We start from the raw sequence: 17,216 nt of genomic DNA on the forward strand, positions 1-17,216 counted from the left end.
TCAATAACTCACTGGGTTTTGAAGGCACTGTATCAATAACTCATTGTTCTTCTTTCAGAGCGGCATGGCATTGACATACGATCCCACTGCAATGCAGAATGGGTAAGACCTTTTTTTATTTTAACCTACACACTTGCTACTCCATGTTTTAATATTGTTTTAAAATGTTCTAGCCAAATCTCTTGTACTGCATTTCCGTATGTAATTTAGCAGACACACTGATTCAGAGTGGCTTGATAAATGTTCATAATTTCTTATACTGCCCCCACCGTGAGCATTGAACTCACAACCCTGAGAGACTATTTACTAAAAGTGCGTATATAAACGTCAGTGCATAAAGCATGGGCACAATCATTTCCATGTGTGGGATTTATGAATGTGAACATTTTCTTAAAAACGTTCTTACGTTTCCGCACAACCTTGTCCATGCATATTCACAGTGGTGAGAGAGGAGAACTGCTTATGAAAAGTAGACCAGTTAATGTGGACAATAGATTAGAAATGTGTGAGTGATATTTTCTGAAAAATAATTTTTAGTTAGTTGAGTTTTTCCATTACCCCTTTCATGCTACATTTCTTATCAGGCTACGATGCATAATTTGGTTTGGTCACGTCAGTTAATTTGCAATGATAAGAATCCATATTAAGTACTTATTTTTTAAATGATGCATGCCTCATGTAAAACTCTTCTGGATTATTGTAACAGACTGAGAAATGGGAACTGGAATGGGAAGCTGATGCTCGGATATACGATTTGCTAAATGCTGCATTTCCGAGAGAGATGGGACCTATTCGCTGAAAGCTGTGTCTTGGCAGATTACATTTTTCCGTGTTCTTTCTTTTAGAGAGGAAAATAAAATAGTAAATGCAATTTCCGTCCATATCCAACTATGAAAATACGAAGCTTTTGCACACTTGCAAATCGACTGGAGTGTCGGAGAAGAACAAAGGTCGAAAAAGTTTTGAACAAGAACTCCTGCATACTGTCCATATAACTTGCAATATAAAAAAACTAATGAGAACAAGGTTTCGGTCCTCGGACCTGCATCAGTCCATATCCAACTGCCATCATCCATTGAGTTCTGTGCAACGGGTACTTTTCAATAGGACCTTGTCCATCTGACGTCTAACCCAAGACGAGCCAGCCAACAAATGCCGGCAAAAAACAAATAGTTTCACACGCTTTTCATACACTGTCACTCAACAGGTGGGAGTCCAGAGGAGTTTATTTGTTAATTTGCATTTGATTAACTGAATTATAAAACGATCTCAGGACTAGACGGTCCACAGATCAACATAAAAGCACTATTCCAAGAATAGTATGTGAACAGAACAGCCTTCCACTCAATGTGCAGGTAATGTGAGTAATGATGCCGCTGAATGTGAAGGCGGCAGGTGTAACGCATGACTCATTAATTTGGCAGGTGTAAAGCATGACTCATTAATTCGGCAGGTGTAAAGCATGACTCATTTATTCGGCAGGTGTAACGCATGACTCATTCATTCGGCAGGTGTAAAGCATGACCTATTAATTCGGCAGGTGTTAAGCATGACTCATTAATTCGGCAGGTGTTAAGCATGACTCATTCATTCGGCAGGTGTAAAGCATGACTTATTAATTCGGCAGCTGTTAAGCATGACTTATTAATTCGGCAGGTGTTAAGCATGACTCATTAATTCGGCAGGTGTAAAGCATGACTCATTTATTCGGCAGGTGTAATGCATGATTCATTAATTCGGCAGGTGGAACGCATGACTCGTTAATTCGGCAGGTGTAAAGCATGACTCATTCATTCGGCAGGTGTAACGCATGACTCATTCATTCGGCAGGTGTAAAGCATGACTTATTAATTCGGCAGGTGTAAAGCATGACTCATTCATTCGGCAGGTGTAAAGCATGACTTATTAATTCGGCAGGTGTTAAGCATGACTCATTAATTTGGTAGGTGTTAAGCATGACTCATTAATTCGGCAGGTGTAAAGCATGACTTATTAATTTGGTAGGTGTTAAGCATGACTCATTAATTCGGCAGGTGTAAAGCATGACTTATGAATTTGGTAGGTGTTAAGCATGACTCATTAATTCGGCAGGTGTAAAGCATGACTTATTAATTCGGCAGGTGTTAAGCATGACTCATTAATTCGGCAGGTGTAAAGCATGACTTATTAATTTGGTAGGTGTTAAGCATGACTCATTAATTCGGCAGGTGTAAAGCATGACTCATTAATTCGGCAGATGGAAACGCATGACCTGTTAATTCGACAGGTGGAACACATGACTCGTGCGTTCGGCAGAACCACAATAATGGCAGTTCTAGAAGCTACATGAGGGAACTGTTGAGGACGAGAGGCCCCTTCATGATTGTTGAACACTCATATAAAAAGAACAGCACATTTCCCAAAGCTGAACATGTTTAAATTGCCCAAACTTGCCTCTCTTTTGTGAAGCTGTATTACTTATCCACAGAGAAACCACAGAGCGAGCCAAATCAACAATAATGTTGTGCATTCAAAATGTTACACTGTACCAAAACTACGGAATAATTATACAGTGGGGAGATACACTGCTGATTTTGCAGGTTTTCCCACTTACAAAGCATGTAGAAGTCTGTAATTTTTATCATAGCTACTCTTTGACTGTGAGTGACAGAATAAGAAAAAAATCTAGAAAATCACATTCAATGTTTTTTGAGCAATTAATTAGCATTTTATTTCCTGTAGTTCTTGACCAGGTTTGCACACACTGCAGCAGGGATTTTGGCCCACTCCTCCATACAGACCTTCTCCAGATCCTTCAGGTTTCGTGGCTATTGCTGGGCAATACGGACTTTCAGCTCCCTCCAAAGACTTTCTATTGGGTTCAGGTCTGGAGACTGGCTAGGCCACTTCAGGACCTTGAGATGCTTCTTAGTTGCCCTGGCTGTGTGTTTCAGGTCGTTTTCATGCTGGAAGACCCAGCCACGACCCATCTTCAATGCTCTTACTGAGGGAAGGAGGTTGTTGGCCAAGATCTCGCGATACATGGCCCCATCCATCCTCCCCTCAATATGGTTCAGTCATCCTGTCCCCTTTGCAGAAAAGCATCCCCAAAGAATGATGTTTCCACCTCCATGCTTCACGTTTGGGATGGTGTTCTTCTGGTTGTACTCATCCTTCTTCTTCCTCCAAACACGGCGAGTGGAGTTTAGACCAAAAAGCTCTATTTTTGTCTCATCAGACCACATGACCTTCTCCCATTCCTCCTCTGGATCATCCAGATGGTCATTGGCAAACTTCAGACGGGCCTGGACATGCACTGGCTTGAGCAGGGGGACTTGCGTGCGCTGCAGGATTTTAATCCATGACAGCATAGTGTGTTACTAATGGTTTTCTTTGAGACTGTGGTCCCAGCTCTCTTCAGGTCATTGACCAGGTCCTGCCGTGTAGTTCTGGGCTGATCCCTCACCTTCCTCATGATCATTGATGCCCCACGTGGTGAGATCTTGCATGGAGCCCCAGACCGAGGGAGATTGACCGTCATCTTGAACTTCTTCCATTTTCTAATAACTGCGCCAACAGGTGTTGCCTTCTCACCAAGCTGCTTGCCTATTGTCCTGTAGCCCATCCCAGCCTTGTGCAGGTCTACAATGTTATCTCTGATGTCCTTACACAGCTCTCTGGTCTTGGCCATTGTGGAGAGGTTCGAGTCTGTTTGATTGAATGTGTGGACAGCTGTCTTTTATACAAGTAACGAGTTCAAACAGGTGCAGTTAATACAGGTAATGAGTGGAGAACAGGAGGGCTTCTTAAAGAAAAACTAACAGGTCTGTGAGAGCCTGAATTCTTACTGGTTGGTAGGTGATCAAATACTTATGTCATGCAATAAAATGCAAATTAATTATTTTAAAATCATACAATGTGATTTTCTGGATTATCTTTAGATTCCATCTCTCACAGTTGAAGTGTACCAATGATAAAAATTACAGCCCTCTACATGCTTTGTAAGTAGGAAAACCTGAAAAATCGGCAGTGTATCAAATACTTGTTCTCCCCACTGTATGTCAATCTCAGAAAAATCGTGTTCTCAAATGTTTGGTTTTACGTCGTTGTGTTTCATACTTCGGCATGGTGTTTCCCACAGGCGTTTGAAATAGTTTTTCAAGGGGTTATGGTTCAAGTTGACATGCAGTTAGCCGTGGTTGTTCACAGGGACTGAGTCTGAGAACCAGTGGTATTTATCAATGAAGATTTCCTACTGGAGTAAAACAATTGCATTACCATTTGATAAACCCCACTTTTTCAATGAGTTTATTCATGTTGTCAATCTGTTTGTAGGTGCAAATTTAGGATAATTTCAATGCAATAATAAAAATTCCTAACTGTATAATATATAATGTGATGAGAGGTTATCTCCTGCACTCCTCAACCAAGTGTCACTCAGTTCGTGCGGAAATCACATCACAGTAAACTGAAACTGGCCGTGGTCAGATGCCTGTTGTAAACCTGTATGATGTGTGATTGGTTCCTTTCCAAGTCAGAATGCAATGTGATTGGTTCCATTCCCAGGCTGAATGAGATGTGATTGGTTCCATTCCCAGGCAAAGTGAGATGTGATTGGTTCCACTCCCGTTCTGAAGGATATGGAATCTGTTCCATTCCTAGGCTGAATGAGATGTGATTGGTTCCATTCCCAGGATGAGTGGGGCGGGATTGGTTTCATTTCCAGGGTAATTAAGATGTGATTGGTTTGGATCCCAGACTGGCTGTGTGGTTGTTTTAGGCAAATAAGAGTCTTCTTCCTGGAATTGTACCAAATGGCACCAATGTATTCATTTTTAAGTGCTCTACATTTGACCAGGGCCCATATTACTCCTGCCTGGAATCCAGCATGCCTCTCTCTCCTGGGGACCTATCTCTCCTCTCTCTCTCTTAGTCATTTTCTCTTGCCCACTTTCCCTCTCCCTCTTTTTGTCAGGTGTTTATGCTTCCTCCTTTGCTCTGCTGACATAGCACTTGCTTTTCCAAGTGTGTGTGCGCGTGTGTGCGCGTGTGTGCGCATGTGTGCGTGTGTGTGTGGGTGTGTGTGCTTGTGTGTGGGTGTGGATATGTGGGTGTGTGTGTGTGGGGGGGGGGGGTGTGTCTGTGTGTGTACGTGAGGGTGTGTAGAAATGTGTGTGTGTGTGTGTGTGCTACCTCCTAAACTCCTTGTTCAAGGTTATAAACCCGTCCCAGAGAAGCTGTAAAAAAAATGTGTATGAAATGCTAATTCCACTAATTAAAGGAGAAGAGAGGGATTGAGGGTGTGAGAAAGGACGAGAGGAGAGAGGGGTCAGGAACAAGGAAGGACAAGGGGAGAGACAGGTGAGAAACGGGGAAGGTCAAGAGAAGAGAGGGGTCAGGAATGAGGAAGGACATGAGGAGAGAGGGGTCAGGAATGAGGAAGGACATGAGGAGAGAGGGATGGGAGGCGAGGAAGGACATGAGGAGAGAGGGATTGGAGGCGAGGGAGGAGGAGAGAGGGATGGTGCATTAAGAGGGAGAATAGGAGAGAGGGATCAACGGGGAGTAAAGAAGAGAGGAGTAAAGGGGAAGGAGTAGAGAATGAGGTGGTGGGGGGGGGGGGTGCAAGGGATATAAAAAATAACTGTGAAGATAAAGGTCAAACTGAGAAAAATACTCCCACTTTGTTTAGATTTCATGGAATGAAGCTTTCGGTCTCATGGAATGAAGTTTTAGGTCTCATGGAATGTCCTGTGCCAAAACTGATATTACTTAACACCAAATGTACTACCTAGTCTCCCCAGAATCACTTATTTTTCAGGTAACAACGTACACACAGTGAAACTCATACACACACACACACACACACACAAGCACAAACACACTTGCACAGGGTCTTTCCTCTGATGTCCCTAAGGTCCCTACTACATAATTCTGTATTGTTACACACGAAGGAAGAGGGCTGCTAGGTCAGACAGACTTAATTCAATCTCAGGCTGCCTCCTAAATGGCACCTGATTCTCTATGTAGTGTACTAAGTTTAACCAGAGGCCATAAGGCATCCGAGACTGGACTGGACACTCCAAGATGCCATTTGGGAAACAGCCAAACAAATGGTTTTCTTTCCAATTAGATGTGTTTAATTGTTTAATGGCCGATACAATGCTATTGGCAGCTGGGTGTATTGGCTAATAGCCTACATAAATAAGGTTCAAGCTGTCTGTCTGTTCCAGTTTCACTTTGTATACACCATAATTAAAACTACAACAGAAGGGGAGAGGCATCGAGAGAAAGGCATAGAGGGGTGTGTTGAACGACTCTCATACATCAATCTCTTAGACTTCTAATTCATTTAGGAGTGATTATATTTCTAGAGAGAGACACACACACACACACACACATGCTGTCCATAGCTCAGCCTGTTGACAGATTAATCGATACAAAAAGGAGCACAACAGTGACCGGCCTGCAGGATGAAAACCGAACCTCTCTGAAAACATACGAACAAATAATACATTCATAAATACACAGGCAAACACACACACACACACACACACACATGCTTGAACAAGTGTTTGTTAGATGAAAGACAGATGTTGGAAGACTAATGGGACATTCTAACCCTACAACACACATCAGTCTTTGCTGACACCCAATACTATATTAACTAAAATATGAAGTCTATAATGGGCACTAATGTCCGGTTTTGTTCATCGGCTTGATTCGTTAGTCCAATACACCTCTTCTGGGAAAGACTATAACAGTCCTGAATAATAATAATAATAATAATATGTTTTATTAGGGGCACGCCTTTCAAAACTCTCACACTCTCACATCTCACATAAAAATGGGCCTATATAAGGTGAGGTGATATGTCTAAAATCAGGGGGAAAATAAAACAAACAGGGTATAGATAGGAAAGGCTACAGGTTGCTGGCAGTACAGAATAGATGTGGAGGAGTGTTGTGAATGAGGTGACTGTGTCGGCATCTCGTGTGTGAGGGGGGAGTGCATTCCAGAGCCTGGGTGCAGAGCAGCTAAAAGCATGGCCTCCCATGGTGGAGAGGCGCAATGGGGGGGTGACAAGGAGGAGGAGCGTAGGGAGCGAGTGGGAGGAGGTCAGAGAGGTAGGCGGGTGCCAGGTTTTGGAGAGTCTTGAATGTGATCCGATATTGAAGTGATCGGATGATCTTGTGTATGGGAGGATTCTTGCTGTAGAGTTCTGGACCAGTTGGAGTCGGTTGATGAGTTGGTTGTACAGACCAGTGGGAAGAGTGTTGCAGTAATCTAGGCAGGAAGTGACAAAGGCATGAATGAGAGCTTTGGTGCTGGAATGTGAGAGTGAGGGGCGGAGTCTTGAGATACTGTGGAGGGGGAAAAAAGCTGTCCGGGTGATTGTTTTTATATGGGATTCGAAGGCAACACATTAAGACTATAACATTCATTAATCTATAGTAACACACTAAGACAGTAACATTCATTACTCTATAGGAACACACAAAGACTATAACATTCATTACTCTATAGTAACAGACTAAGACTGTAACATTCATTACTCTATAGTAACACACTAAGACAGTAACATTCATTACTCTATAGGAACACACAAAGACTATAACATTCATTACTCTATAGTAACACACTAAGACTGTAACATTCATTACTCTATAGCAGAGGTGTCAAACCGGTTCCACGGAGGGCCGTGTGTCTGCAGGTTTTTGCTCTCTCCTTGTACTTGATTGGTTAATTAGGTCACTGATTGGTTAGTTTCTACCCTCACCTGGTTGTGTAGGTATGAACTAGGAACCAATTTATAGGAAAAAACAAAAACCTGCAGACACTCGGCCCTTTGTGGAACCGGTTCGACGCCTGTGCTCTATAGTAACACACTAAGACTGTAACATTCATTAGTCTATAGTAACACACTAAGACTGTAACATTCATTAGTCTATAGTAACACACTAAGACTGTAACATTCATTAGTCTATAGTAACACACTAAGACTGTAACATTCATTAGTCTATAGTAACACACTAAGACTGTAACATTCATTAGTCTATAGTAACACATTCCTCTGTGCCTCTCTCCTTATCTTTCTCCCTTCCCCTGTGTCCTCCTTTTCTCTCCTCTCTTCCTCTTGCTGTTCTCCAATAGGTTTTACTCTCCTCCATACAGCATCTCCACCAATAGGATGATAGCACAGACATCCATCACTCCATTCATCGCCGCCTCGCCTATTTCCACTTATCAGGTGAGTGACACACACACTCACACACGCACACGCTCACACACACACACACACACACATTTCTATCCTTGTGGAGACTTAACACAATTTTGAAGATTGCTAGTTTTCTGGTCCTCGTGTATATTAATGTCTCGTGTATATTCGGGGAGGAGATCGTATATATTGTATTGGGGATAGGAGATCTGACGTATCGTATTAAGGGAGGAGATCTGATGTATTGTATTGAGGGAGGAGATCTGATGTATTGTATTGGGGGGAGGAGATCTGATGTGTTGTATTGGGGGGAGGAGATCTGACGTATCGTATTAAGGGAGGAGATCTGATGTATTGTATTGGGGATAGGAGATCTGATGTGTTGTATTGGGGGGAGGAGATCTGATGTATGGTATTGGGAGAGGAGATCTGATGTGTTGTATTGGGGGAGGAGATCTGATGTGTTGTATTGGGGGGAGGAGATCTGATGTATTGTATTGGGGGGAAGAGATCTGTGGTGTTGTATTGGGGGGAGGAGATCTGATGTATTGTATTGGGGGGAGGAGATCTGATGTGTTGTATTGGGGGGAGGAGATCTGATGTGTTGTATTGGGGGAGGAGATCTGATGTATTGTATTGGGGATACTGCAGTTGCAGCATTGTATTGTTGAAGATGAAAGCAGTGATTCTGGTCCAGAGCGACACGTCTTTGATACTGAAACTGCCACAGAAACGATGTAATTAGGAAACAGCACAGCCTCCGAGGGTGTGCCGAATGTCATAGTCTTATTCTACAGAGCTGATGTGTGGCAATATAGACCAACTTTCTTGTCCTGTTCAATTGGAGATGGACGGAGGGAGGAGAGGAGGAGGTGGGCGCTGGTACGGGGAGGTACGGGGGAAGGGAAGACGCGGGAGGAATGGAGGCGGTATTATTAAGACGGCCACTGAGGTAACCATGGTGAACATTTCTCCCTGCAGGTCCAGAGCACATCCTGGATGCCTCAGCAACAGTATGTTATGCAACCCACAGTAAGTACAACTTGTCCATGTCGTGTGTGTGTGTGTGTGTGTGTGTGTGTGAAAGTTTATCTGTCGCATTCATTCGCAGGTTGGCCAAAGTTTTAGTAGTGGCCGCAAAATGCACGTTTTCCCCAAAGCCCACATGGTTCATCCTCCTCTGCATATTTCCTTGTGACTGTGAGAAAGTGGAAGAGCTGGCCGGCGTAAGATGTGGGCCTGTTCCTTTGAGCAACAGAAAAGGGTTTCATTCTGGATGAGGAAAACATGGCAGCTGTGGACTGGAATGTTTCTGGAGCGCTGTCACAGCGAGGGCTTTGGGGCTTGGGTGGACCATGGGAACTGTACATGAGTCTGACATCAAGGAAAGGAGCAGGAAACAGGGCCGATTACGAAAGCCTGGCCCATCCGGACCCAGAACAACAAAGAAAGCCTTCCATCTACTGGCGGGAATGAATACTGCAGCCCCGAAGGAAGTTGGAGATCTCTCTGTCGAAGGAAGTTGGAGATCTCTCTGTCGTAGACTTCTGGTGGGGCCCTGAGCAGGCTGGTTTAGCCTGGTTTAGCCAGTAAGGTCATGAACAGGCTGGTCTAGCCTGGGGTTCCAGTAAGGTCGTGAACAGGCTGGTCTAGCCTGGTGTTCGAGTAGGGTCATGAACAGGCTGGTCTAGCCTGGCGTTCCAGTAGGGTCATGAACAGGCTGGTCTAGCCTGGTGTTCGAGTAGGGTCATGAACAGGCTGGTCTAGCCTGGCGTTCCAGTAGGGTCATGAACAGGCTTGTATAGCCTGGTGTTCCAGTAGGGTCATGAACAGGCTGGTCTAGCCTGGCGTTCCAGGGGGGATTCATTAAAACACTGCAGCGGAAGGACACTGACAGACATGAACAAACACCCAGACCCCTGTATTTAATTAACCCCATGAACAAACACCCAGACCCCTGTATTTAATTAACCCCATGAACAAACACCCAGACCCCTGTATTTAATTAACCCCATGAACAAACACCCAGACTACTGTATTTAATTAACCCCATGAACAAACACCCAGACCCCTGTATTTAATTAACCCCATGAACAAACACCCAGACCCCTGTATTTAATTAACCCCATGAACAAACACCCAGACCCCTGTATTTAATTAACCCCATGAACAAACACCCAGACTACTGTATTTAATTAACCCCATGAACAAACACCCAGACCCCTGTATTTAATTAACCCCATGAACAAACACCCAGACTCCTTTATTTAATTAACCCCATGAACAAACACCCAGACCCCTGTATTTAATTAACCCCATGAACAAACACCCAGACCCCTGTATTTAATTAACCCCATGAACAAACACCCAGACTCCTGTATTTAATTAACCCCATGAACAAACACCCAGACTCCTGTATTTAATTAACCCAAGTCAGAGTATGGAAGCTCAGGTCATTGTTTTTAAATAGTAGGGGTGAGGAGTACAGTTCATTAGTTCATCCAGTAAGCTGAGGCTACTGGGTATTTAAGCCCATTAGCCGAGAGGAGGGGGGTGATATGAGGTGGGGAGGGGTGGCGATATATGGAGAGATTGCAAGCGTCTGCCTGCGTGTCTCTCTGTGTCAACAGCTAATGATATTCCAGGGACGGCTTTGACTATAAAGCCTTCTGTGCGAGGGAGATGATGCTATTCTGTAAAAGTGTTTTCAACTAAATCTTCTGTCAGATTGCTTGGCAGCCCGCTAGATAAGACCCTCTCACCCTTGGATAAGGAGCCGGACAGAAAAAAAAAAGAGAGAAAAGGATTGTGTAGCGGCAAGTCTGAGCCCATTGGCTGCCTCCTGAATGGCGCCCTATCCTCTTCATAGTGCACCCTTCACCACGGCCCTGTAGCCCTGTGTAGGATGACAGGGTGCTATTTTGGACACGGACATAGTCTTGTCTCTGTGTACAGAAATCCCTGCAAGACAACAAAGACAGAGGAGAGACATTGTAATTCCTGGATAGAGAGAAGCCTGGCAATTAAAATGGCCATGAGGACTGGGAAGGATGGGGGGGCATTGGTGAGGGAGGAATGGAGATGGGGGGGGGGCGGTGTTACTATTCAGAGTCCTATATTGGCGCTTTGCCTTTTGACTATCCTCCCTTCCCCGTTGAGAAACTCAGAGTGGCTTTAGCAGGTTTACTGGGAGACGGACACAGCAGTGACTAGGGAATCTCTAGGCTTCTTCTCTCTGTGTCTCTTTGTTTCTGTCTCTTATGATATTCCACAGCCCTGTCCTAAATTGTGCCCTATAGGGCGCTTTGAAAGGGCGCAGTGTGACATTTAGGAAGCAGTCTCGTTTTGTCTTCATTCAGGCAGTGGGAACAGAGGTGAGGAACCAACCAGCTCGTTGTTCTACGTCTGTCTGGGCTCCTGTGTTTGCCAGACGCTGTAGCACAAGAGCAGCTCACCTTCTCACATCAGTGTTTGACGTTTGTTCAGGGGTGAGAAAGCTCTGGAAGGTGAAGTGAAGCAAACATCTACAGGTCTCTTTAAGGACATTATTGTCTCTTGCTGAGGTGAAGGCTAAGATCATGAAAAGCTACCCATGGCCCCTGTACAAGGATGGTTAGGGACAATGGTTATGTATTATATATTAGGCAGCAACAGACCATTAGCTACTGGCAGTATATTGTCTATATCCCAGATTCTGAAAGATCTTTAATAAAACACTCTGCCCAGGGCACTGTCTGTGTCCGTTCTCATGGCACACAATATTTTTTCCAGCCTTCAAGAAAACATGACAGCAGGCATTTTGTGTCTCAGACGTTAGGAAGCATCTTTGACTGTATGTCTTTCCTTCATGGTCCCTGCTGAGCTCTGTAGGAAGTTTAAAACCAACAACACGTGGGTTCAAAACCAGGTCTTCTGTGTGCCACAAGACTGTGTTTACCTGCCAAGCAAAAGCTCAGACATTAGACTTTACGTACATACAAACATACATAAATTCAGGTTATCTCCAGGCCTGAGACACTCTTACAAGCATTACATTAGTTTGAGAAACCTCTCTGAGTCTATACTGCTACTTCTTAATGCCGGAATGTCTTTGTGCATATTTACAAAGCCTCTGCAGGAAATGAATGTATTAACCTAACTATTCAGAAGAGCATTAAAGGAAAGCCGCTTAGTGGCGGACCGAATTTTAGTGATTCCCGTTCTTTTGCTACTAGACACACAGTTTACTGAAACAAAGAGGAAAGAGGTTAATTTGAAAATACTTTTTTTTTTTTTCTTGAGGAATTGTCATCAGAGCTAAGTCTACTTGTGAAATTTTTATAAAATTTTGGAAATTTATAACATATCAGATCCAGTGGAAGTTATTGGACACGTCTTCCTGTGATGCCAACAGAAAGTGGTGGATTTATCATTAGTATCAACAGAAATGGCATCATTACTTGTGTTTGTTTAGCAATGATAGAATAAAAAAAAGCTTTGTTTCATAAAAGAAAAAAGAAAATCTGAACTATGATCACCAAGTGCGACTTTGCATGTTTTTATTATTATAATTTTTTTTTTAACCTGTCGATTTAATGACTTAGCTATAGAACATAGAAATGAGCAGTTCCTGAGCATTTGGTTGATGTGTGAGAAACTAGCCATGAGGACAGACCCTCCTGTCCAAACTGCTTTGGTGTCATTAGGGGATCCTGTCCTCCGATCATGTGGCCACAGCTACTGGAAAAGCCTGTCCGCAGGAATTCTGAAGAGACGAGTCCCGACAGGTGTGTCCCATTCGTAGGATAAGATTTCCATAGATTTCCTATTACCAGACCTCCTTGTAAGCTGCCTCTGACGTCTGAGGCATTCTTACAGCAGAGAATTCAGAGAGCTTCAGCGGTGTCTGAGGCAGTCGGCAGTCTACACAGAGAGGAGCTTCAACACTTCTGTCAGGAGGATAAACAGCCCATCTGTTCGGCGTGTCAAGATTCAAGGAAACATAAATCTCATGACTGTGCAGATGAGGCTGCACCAGATCTGGAACTCCAGATTGCCCTGAAGTGCTTCAAGGAGAAGTTGAAGAAACAGCCTTCACCCGTTTTTACGAGATTAAAAGGCAGCCAGAATTGCTGCGCTTAGGAAAGATGTTGTCACTTTCTGACACCATCAGAGCCGGGAAGAAGCCGGAAGCTGACGACCGTGCCATTCCGGCAGTGCCAGTGCTCTCTGCCAGGTCCACAGCCGGTCTCAGGATCTCTGACAGATGCGGCCGAACACCTGGGCACCCAGCTGTTCCGAGTCTGGGAGCGATGTGTGGGGGGTCTTGAAGTACTCCCCTGTGATTCTGCACCCTGACAAGACGTATCCCAGGCTCTATCTGGCTGATGATCTGAGCTTGGCGACCACACCTGGGACAGCCCAGCAGATTCCAGACGACCCAGAGCGATGTTTGAGGCTCAGCTCTGAGAAGCAAGTGGAGGTGGGGTGGGGGGGGGGGCACCCACTGTGTATTCTGGGCATGGCTAAACAGTCCGTTGGTTGAGGGAGCGGAGTGCATCCCTAAAGAATGGAATCCGATGTATGGGGTTGCGTAGCGGCTAGTTTAAGGAAGGGCTGGAGGACCTAACTTTGAAGAGGAGGCCCGAGGTGGAGTGGAGCACAATGGGGGGGAGGTGTCTTTCTACAACCCTGAACACTCATCTATACTCCTAGATACAGACTGACTGGAAAACCCTTCCCATACTTTAATGTTGAACATGGGGCAGAGGATAACAGCCCTGGAGTACAGATCTGCCAGTCAGAAGTGTCTTCGATGGTGAAGTAGCATGGGTGTGTGTGTGTGTGTGTGTGTGTGTGAGTGTGTGAGGGAGAGAATGACGGAAGGAGCAAGGGAGTGCAATGTGACAGTGTATTTTTATTTTCGTCCAGACACCACAGCACAGTAACATCCTTACAACCTGTGTGACTTTCAAAGCTAGCTCACCCTTTCGCAGATGAGCTGTTCCGCTTTAGGTCGTGATTCCCTTAAGTGTTCCAAAAAGGTTCTTGGGACTTTTAAAGAACCGTTGTAGGCTCTAGAAAGCAACTTTCTTTCTTAGAGCGTTGTGTAATTGGACACTATACTTCCTTAGAGTGTAGTGTAATTGTATACACTATACTTCCTTAGAGTGCAGTGTAATTGTACACATACTTCCTTAGAGTGTAGTGTAATTGTATACGCTATACTTCCTTAGAGTGTAGTGTAATTGTATAAGCTATACTTCCTTAGAGTGTAGTGTAATTGTATACGCTATACTTCCTTTGAGTGTAGTGTAATTGATGTTCTGATGATATTAATGGAGAAGTTAGGTACATCATTGTGGATTGGTTGTTCTCTCAAGCTGTTGTTGCAGTCCAATGTAAGTGCACTTGAGTTGATAACAAACTGAAACTGAGTTTGAGTATATTTGTAGGACATTTCAATGGACTCGATGAGCTGCATGTTTTACCTCAAGTTACCTGAAGTTGGAGGCATTTGTTTGTACTTCATCAGGCGAAATGTTTCTGTGCGCTTCAGAATTCATAAAGCTGCAGCTGTAATTTATCAATTATTTCACAGAGGAGATGGTATGCTAAGGTCAGTTCCTTCACACTTTCACTTCAGTCTAATTTGTCCACAGTCCTTTTTCTTTTTAGAACTCTGCAGCCACTTTTAGCTAGGTTTTAGCTAACTCTAACCTGGCCATTCTGTTTTTGAGCCACTCTTGTTGTGCTGGTGAGGTCATCCACACTGACCTCCCAAAGAGTGTTCCAGATCTGTCAGACTATTTTCTTTGTTACGTTGAGCATCTTTCGGTCATCCACAGTATAGTTCTGCCTTGGTCTACCAGCTCGTTTTCGTTTGCTAAGCTCATCTTCTTGTTTTTAATAACATTGCAAACAGCAGATTTTGGTGAGCCTAAGCATTTCTGATAGACCTCTTAGATTTGTTGTGTCGTCTCCTAACAGCTCCCTTGACTTTCATTGACAACTTTTTGGTCCTCGTGTTGACAGGCACCAACAGCAGACGCTAAAGGCAAACACACAAGGCATGACATTGACTGCTCTCTCATGCTAGCACACACTATGTGACAGAACACACTTGACTAACATAAAAATGCCTGTCAAGCCAGTTGTCTCAAATCTTTCGGTGTCCTGACATGAAGGGACTATTGATAAAAATACAAAAATAATAATAATGAAATAGTATACACACAAATAGCCTCACATAAAAGCGGAAAATATATACTTTAACGTCAGTTTTATTTCAAATCCATGGAGTATACAGCCAAAATAAAAAAAGGCTTGGCTTTCCCAGTAATTATGGAGGGCACATCCAGAGGGAGAGAGGACTCTGGTCCTTTTTGATAACTTAGTTTCCCCAAGAGACATTTGTGCTGGTGTAGAACACACACATACACACAGACAGAACATCATTATTTTGCAGTGGTATTGCTGCAAATTAGAGCAGTGAATTATGCAGAGTGGTTGTCTTCCTGTTTCTGTGCTCTCATTATGAGAGTAATTATAGCTTTGGGTGTAGGTGATCGAGGGAAGAATGGGGGGGGAGAATGGTGAAGTGGAAAGGAGAGGCAGGGATAGACAGACTGAAGGAGGATGGCAAGAATGAGGGATGTATTAGTTGGAGCCCAGAGTCTCCCTGTCTGAATAATGAGGATGTGGTGTTGATGAAGAGTGGGTGAGGTGTGGATGAGTAGGAGATGAGGAGTGGATGCAGTCAGCAGAAGTAGAATTGGGTTACTGATTAGGCAAACAGAGACCGAATGTGCCTGACATCCAGTGTCACTGTAGTTTACTTTTCAAACAGAGACCGAATGTGCCTGACATCCAGTGTCACTATAGTTCACTTTTCAAACAGAGACAGAATGTGCTTGACATCCAGTGTCACTGTCGTTTTCTCTTTAAACAGAGACAGAATGTGCCTGACATCCAGTGTCACTGTAATTTACTTTTCATACGGAGACAGAATGTGCCTGACATCCAGTGTCACTGTAGTTTACTTTTCAAATGGAGACAGAATGTGCCTGACATCCAGTGTCACTGTTGTTTTCTCTGTAAACAGACAGAATCTTCATGACATCCAGTGTCTGTGTAGTTTATTCTTTAAACAGAGACAGAATGTTCCTGACATCCAGTGTTGGTAGTTTTCCCTTCAAACAGACACAATGTGCCTGACATCCAGTGTTGGTAGTTTTCTCTTCAAACAGACAGAATGTTCCTGACATCCAGTTTCACTGTAATTTACTTTTCAAACGGAGACAGAATGTGCCTGACATCCAGTGTCACTGTTGTTTTCTCTTTAAACAGAGAGAATCTTCATGACATCCAGTGTCTGTGTAGTTTATTCTTTAAACAGAGACAGAATGTGCCTGACATCCAGTGTTGGTAGTTTTCCCTTCAAACAGACAATCTTCATGACATCCAGTGTTGGTAGTTTTCCCTTCAAACAGACAGAATGTGCCTGACATCCAGTGTTGGTAGTTTTCCCTTCAAACAGACAGAATGTTCCTGACATCCAGTGTTGGTAGTTTTCCTTTCAAACAGAGACAGAATGTTCCTGACATCCAGGGTTTACGCTGAGATCACTGGCTTTGGGGAGTTACCCTCTCAGTTACTGAGGTGTGAGAAGAAACAGTAAAACAGCCACCTGACTGATGGTCCCAGCAGACAAATGAATCACCATTATCACCCTGTGTGGAGTGTGGAGGTCCACCCCCCCTGCGGCTGCTCACTCTCTGACCCATTATCACCCTGTGTGGAGTGTGGAGGTCCACTCCCCCTGTGGCTGCTCACTCTCTGACCCATTATCACCCTGTGTGGAGTGTGGAGGTCCACTCCCCATGTGGCTGCTCACTCTCTAACCCAGATTCACTGCTTTCTAGCTGAGGTCAGTATTCGCTGCAGTAACAAATCGCTCGAGGTCCAATATATAGCACCTAGAGCCATATACTGTACCGTGTTTATTAGTAGTGTGTTATGCAGGGAATTGGGACAC

The 17,216-nt window shown here is 44.0% G+C and overlaps 1 protein-coding gene across 7 annotated transcripts in view; it reads left to right on the plus strand.

Moving 5' to 3' along the window:
* The window catches only part of LOC105023490 (RNA-binding motif, single-stranded-interacting protein 3), a 121,968-nt gene that overhangs the window by 99,933 nt on the left and 4,819 nt on the right, over positions 1–17,216 (plus strand). For all 7 annotated transcript variants that reach the window (XM_034297674.1, XM_020054902.3, XM_020054901.3 and 4 more), the window contains 3 exons: positions 59–102; positions 8,134–8,230; positions 9,182–9,232. In XM_034297674.1, coding sequence (XP_034153565.1) covers positions 59–102; positions 8,134–8,230; positions 9,182–9,232 — 192 coding nt within the window. The remainder of the gene's footprint in view (positions 1–58; positions 103–8,133; positions 8,231–9,181; positions 9,233–17,216) is intronic.

Source organism: Esox lucius, chromosome 16, assembly GCF_011004845.1.
Source record: "Esox lucius isolate fEsoLuc1 chromosome 16, fEsoLuc1.pri, whole genome shotgun sequence".
In the NCBI taxonomy this organism is placed as follows: domain Eukaryota; kingdom Metazoa; phylum Chordata; class Actinopteri; order Esociformes; family Esocidae; genus Esox; species Esox lucius.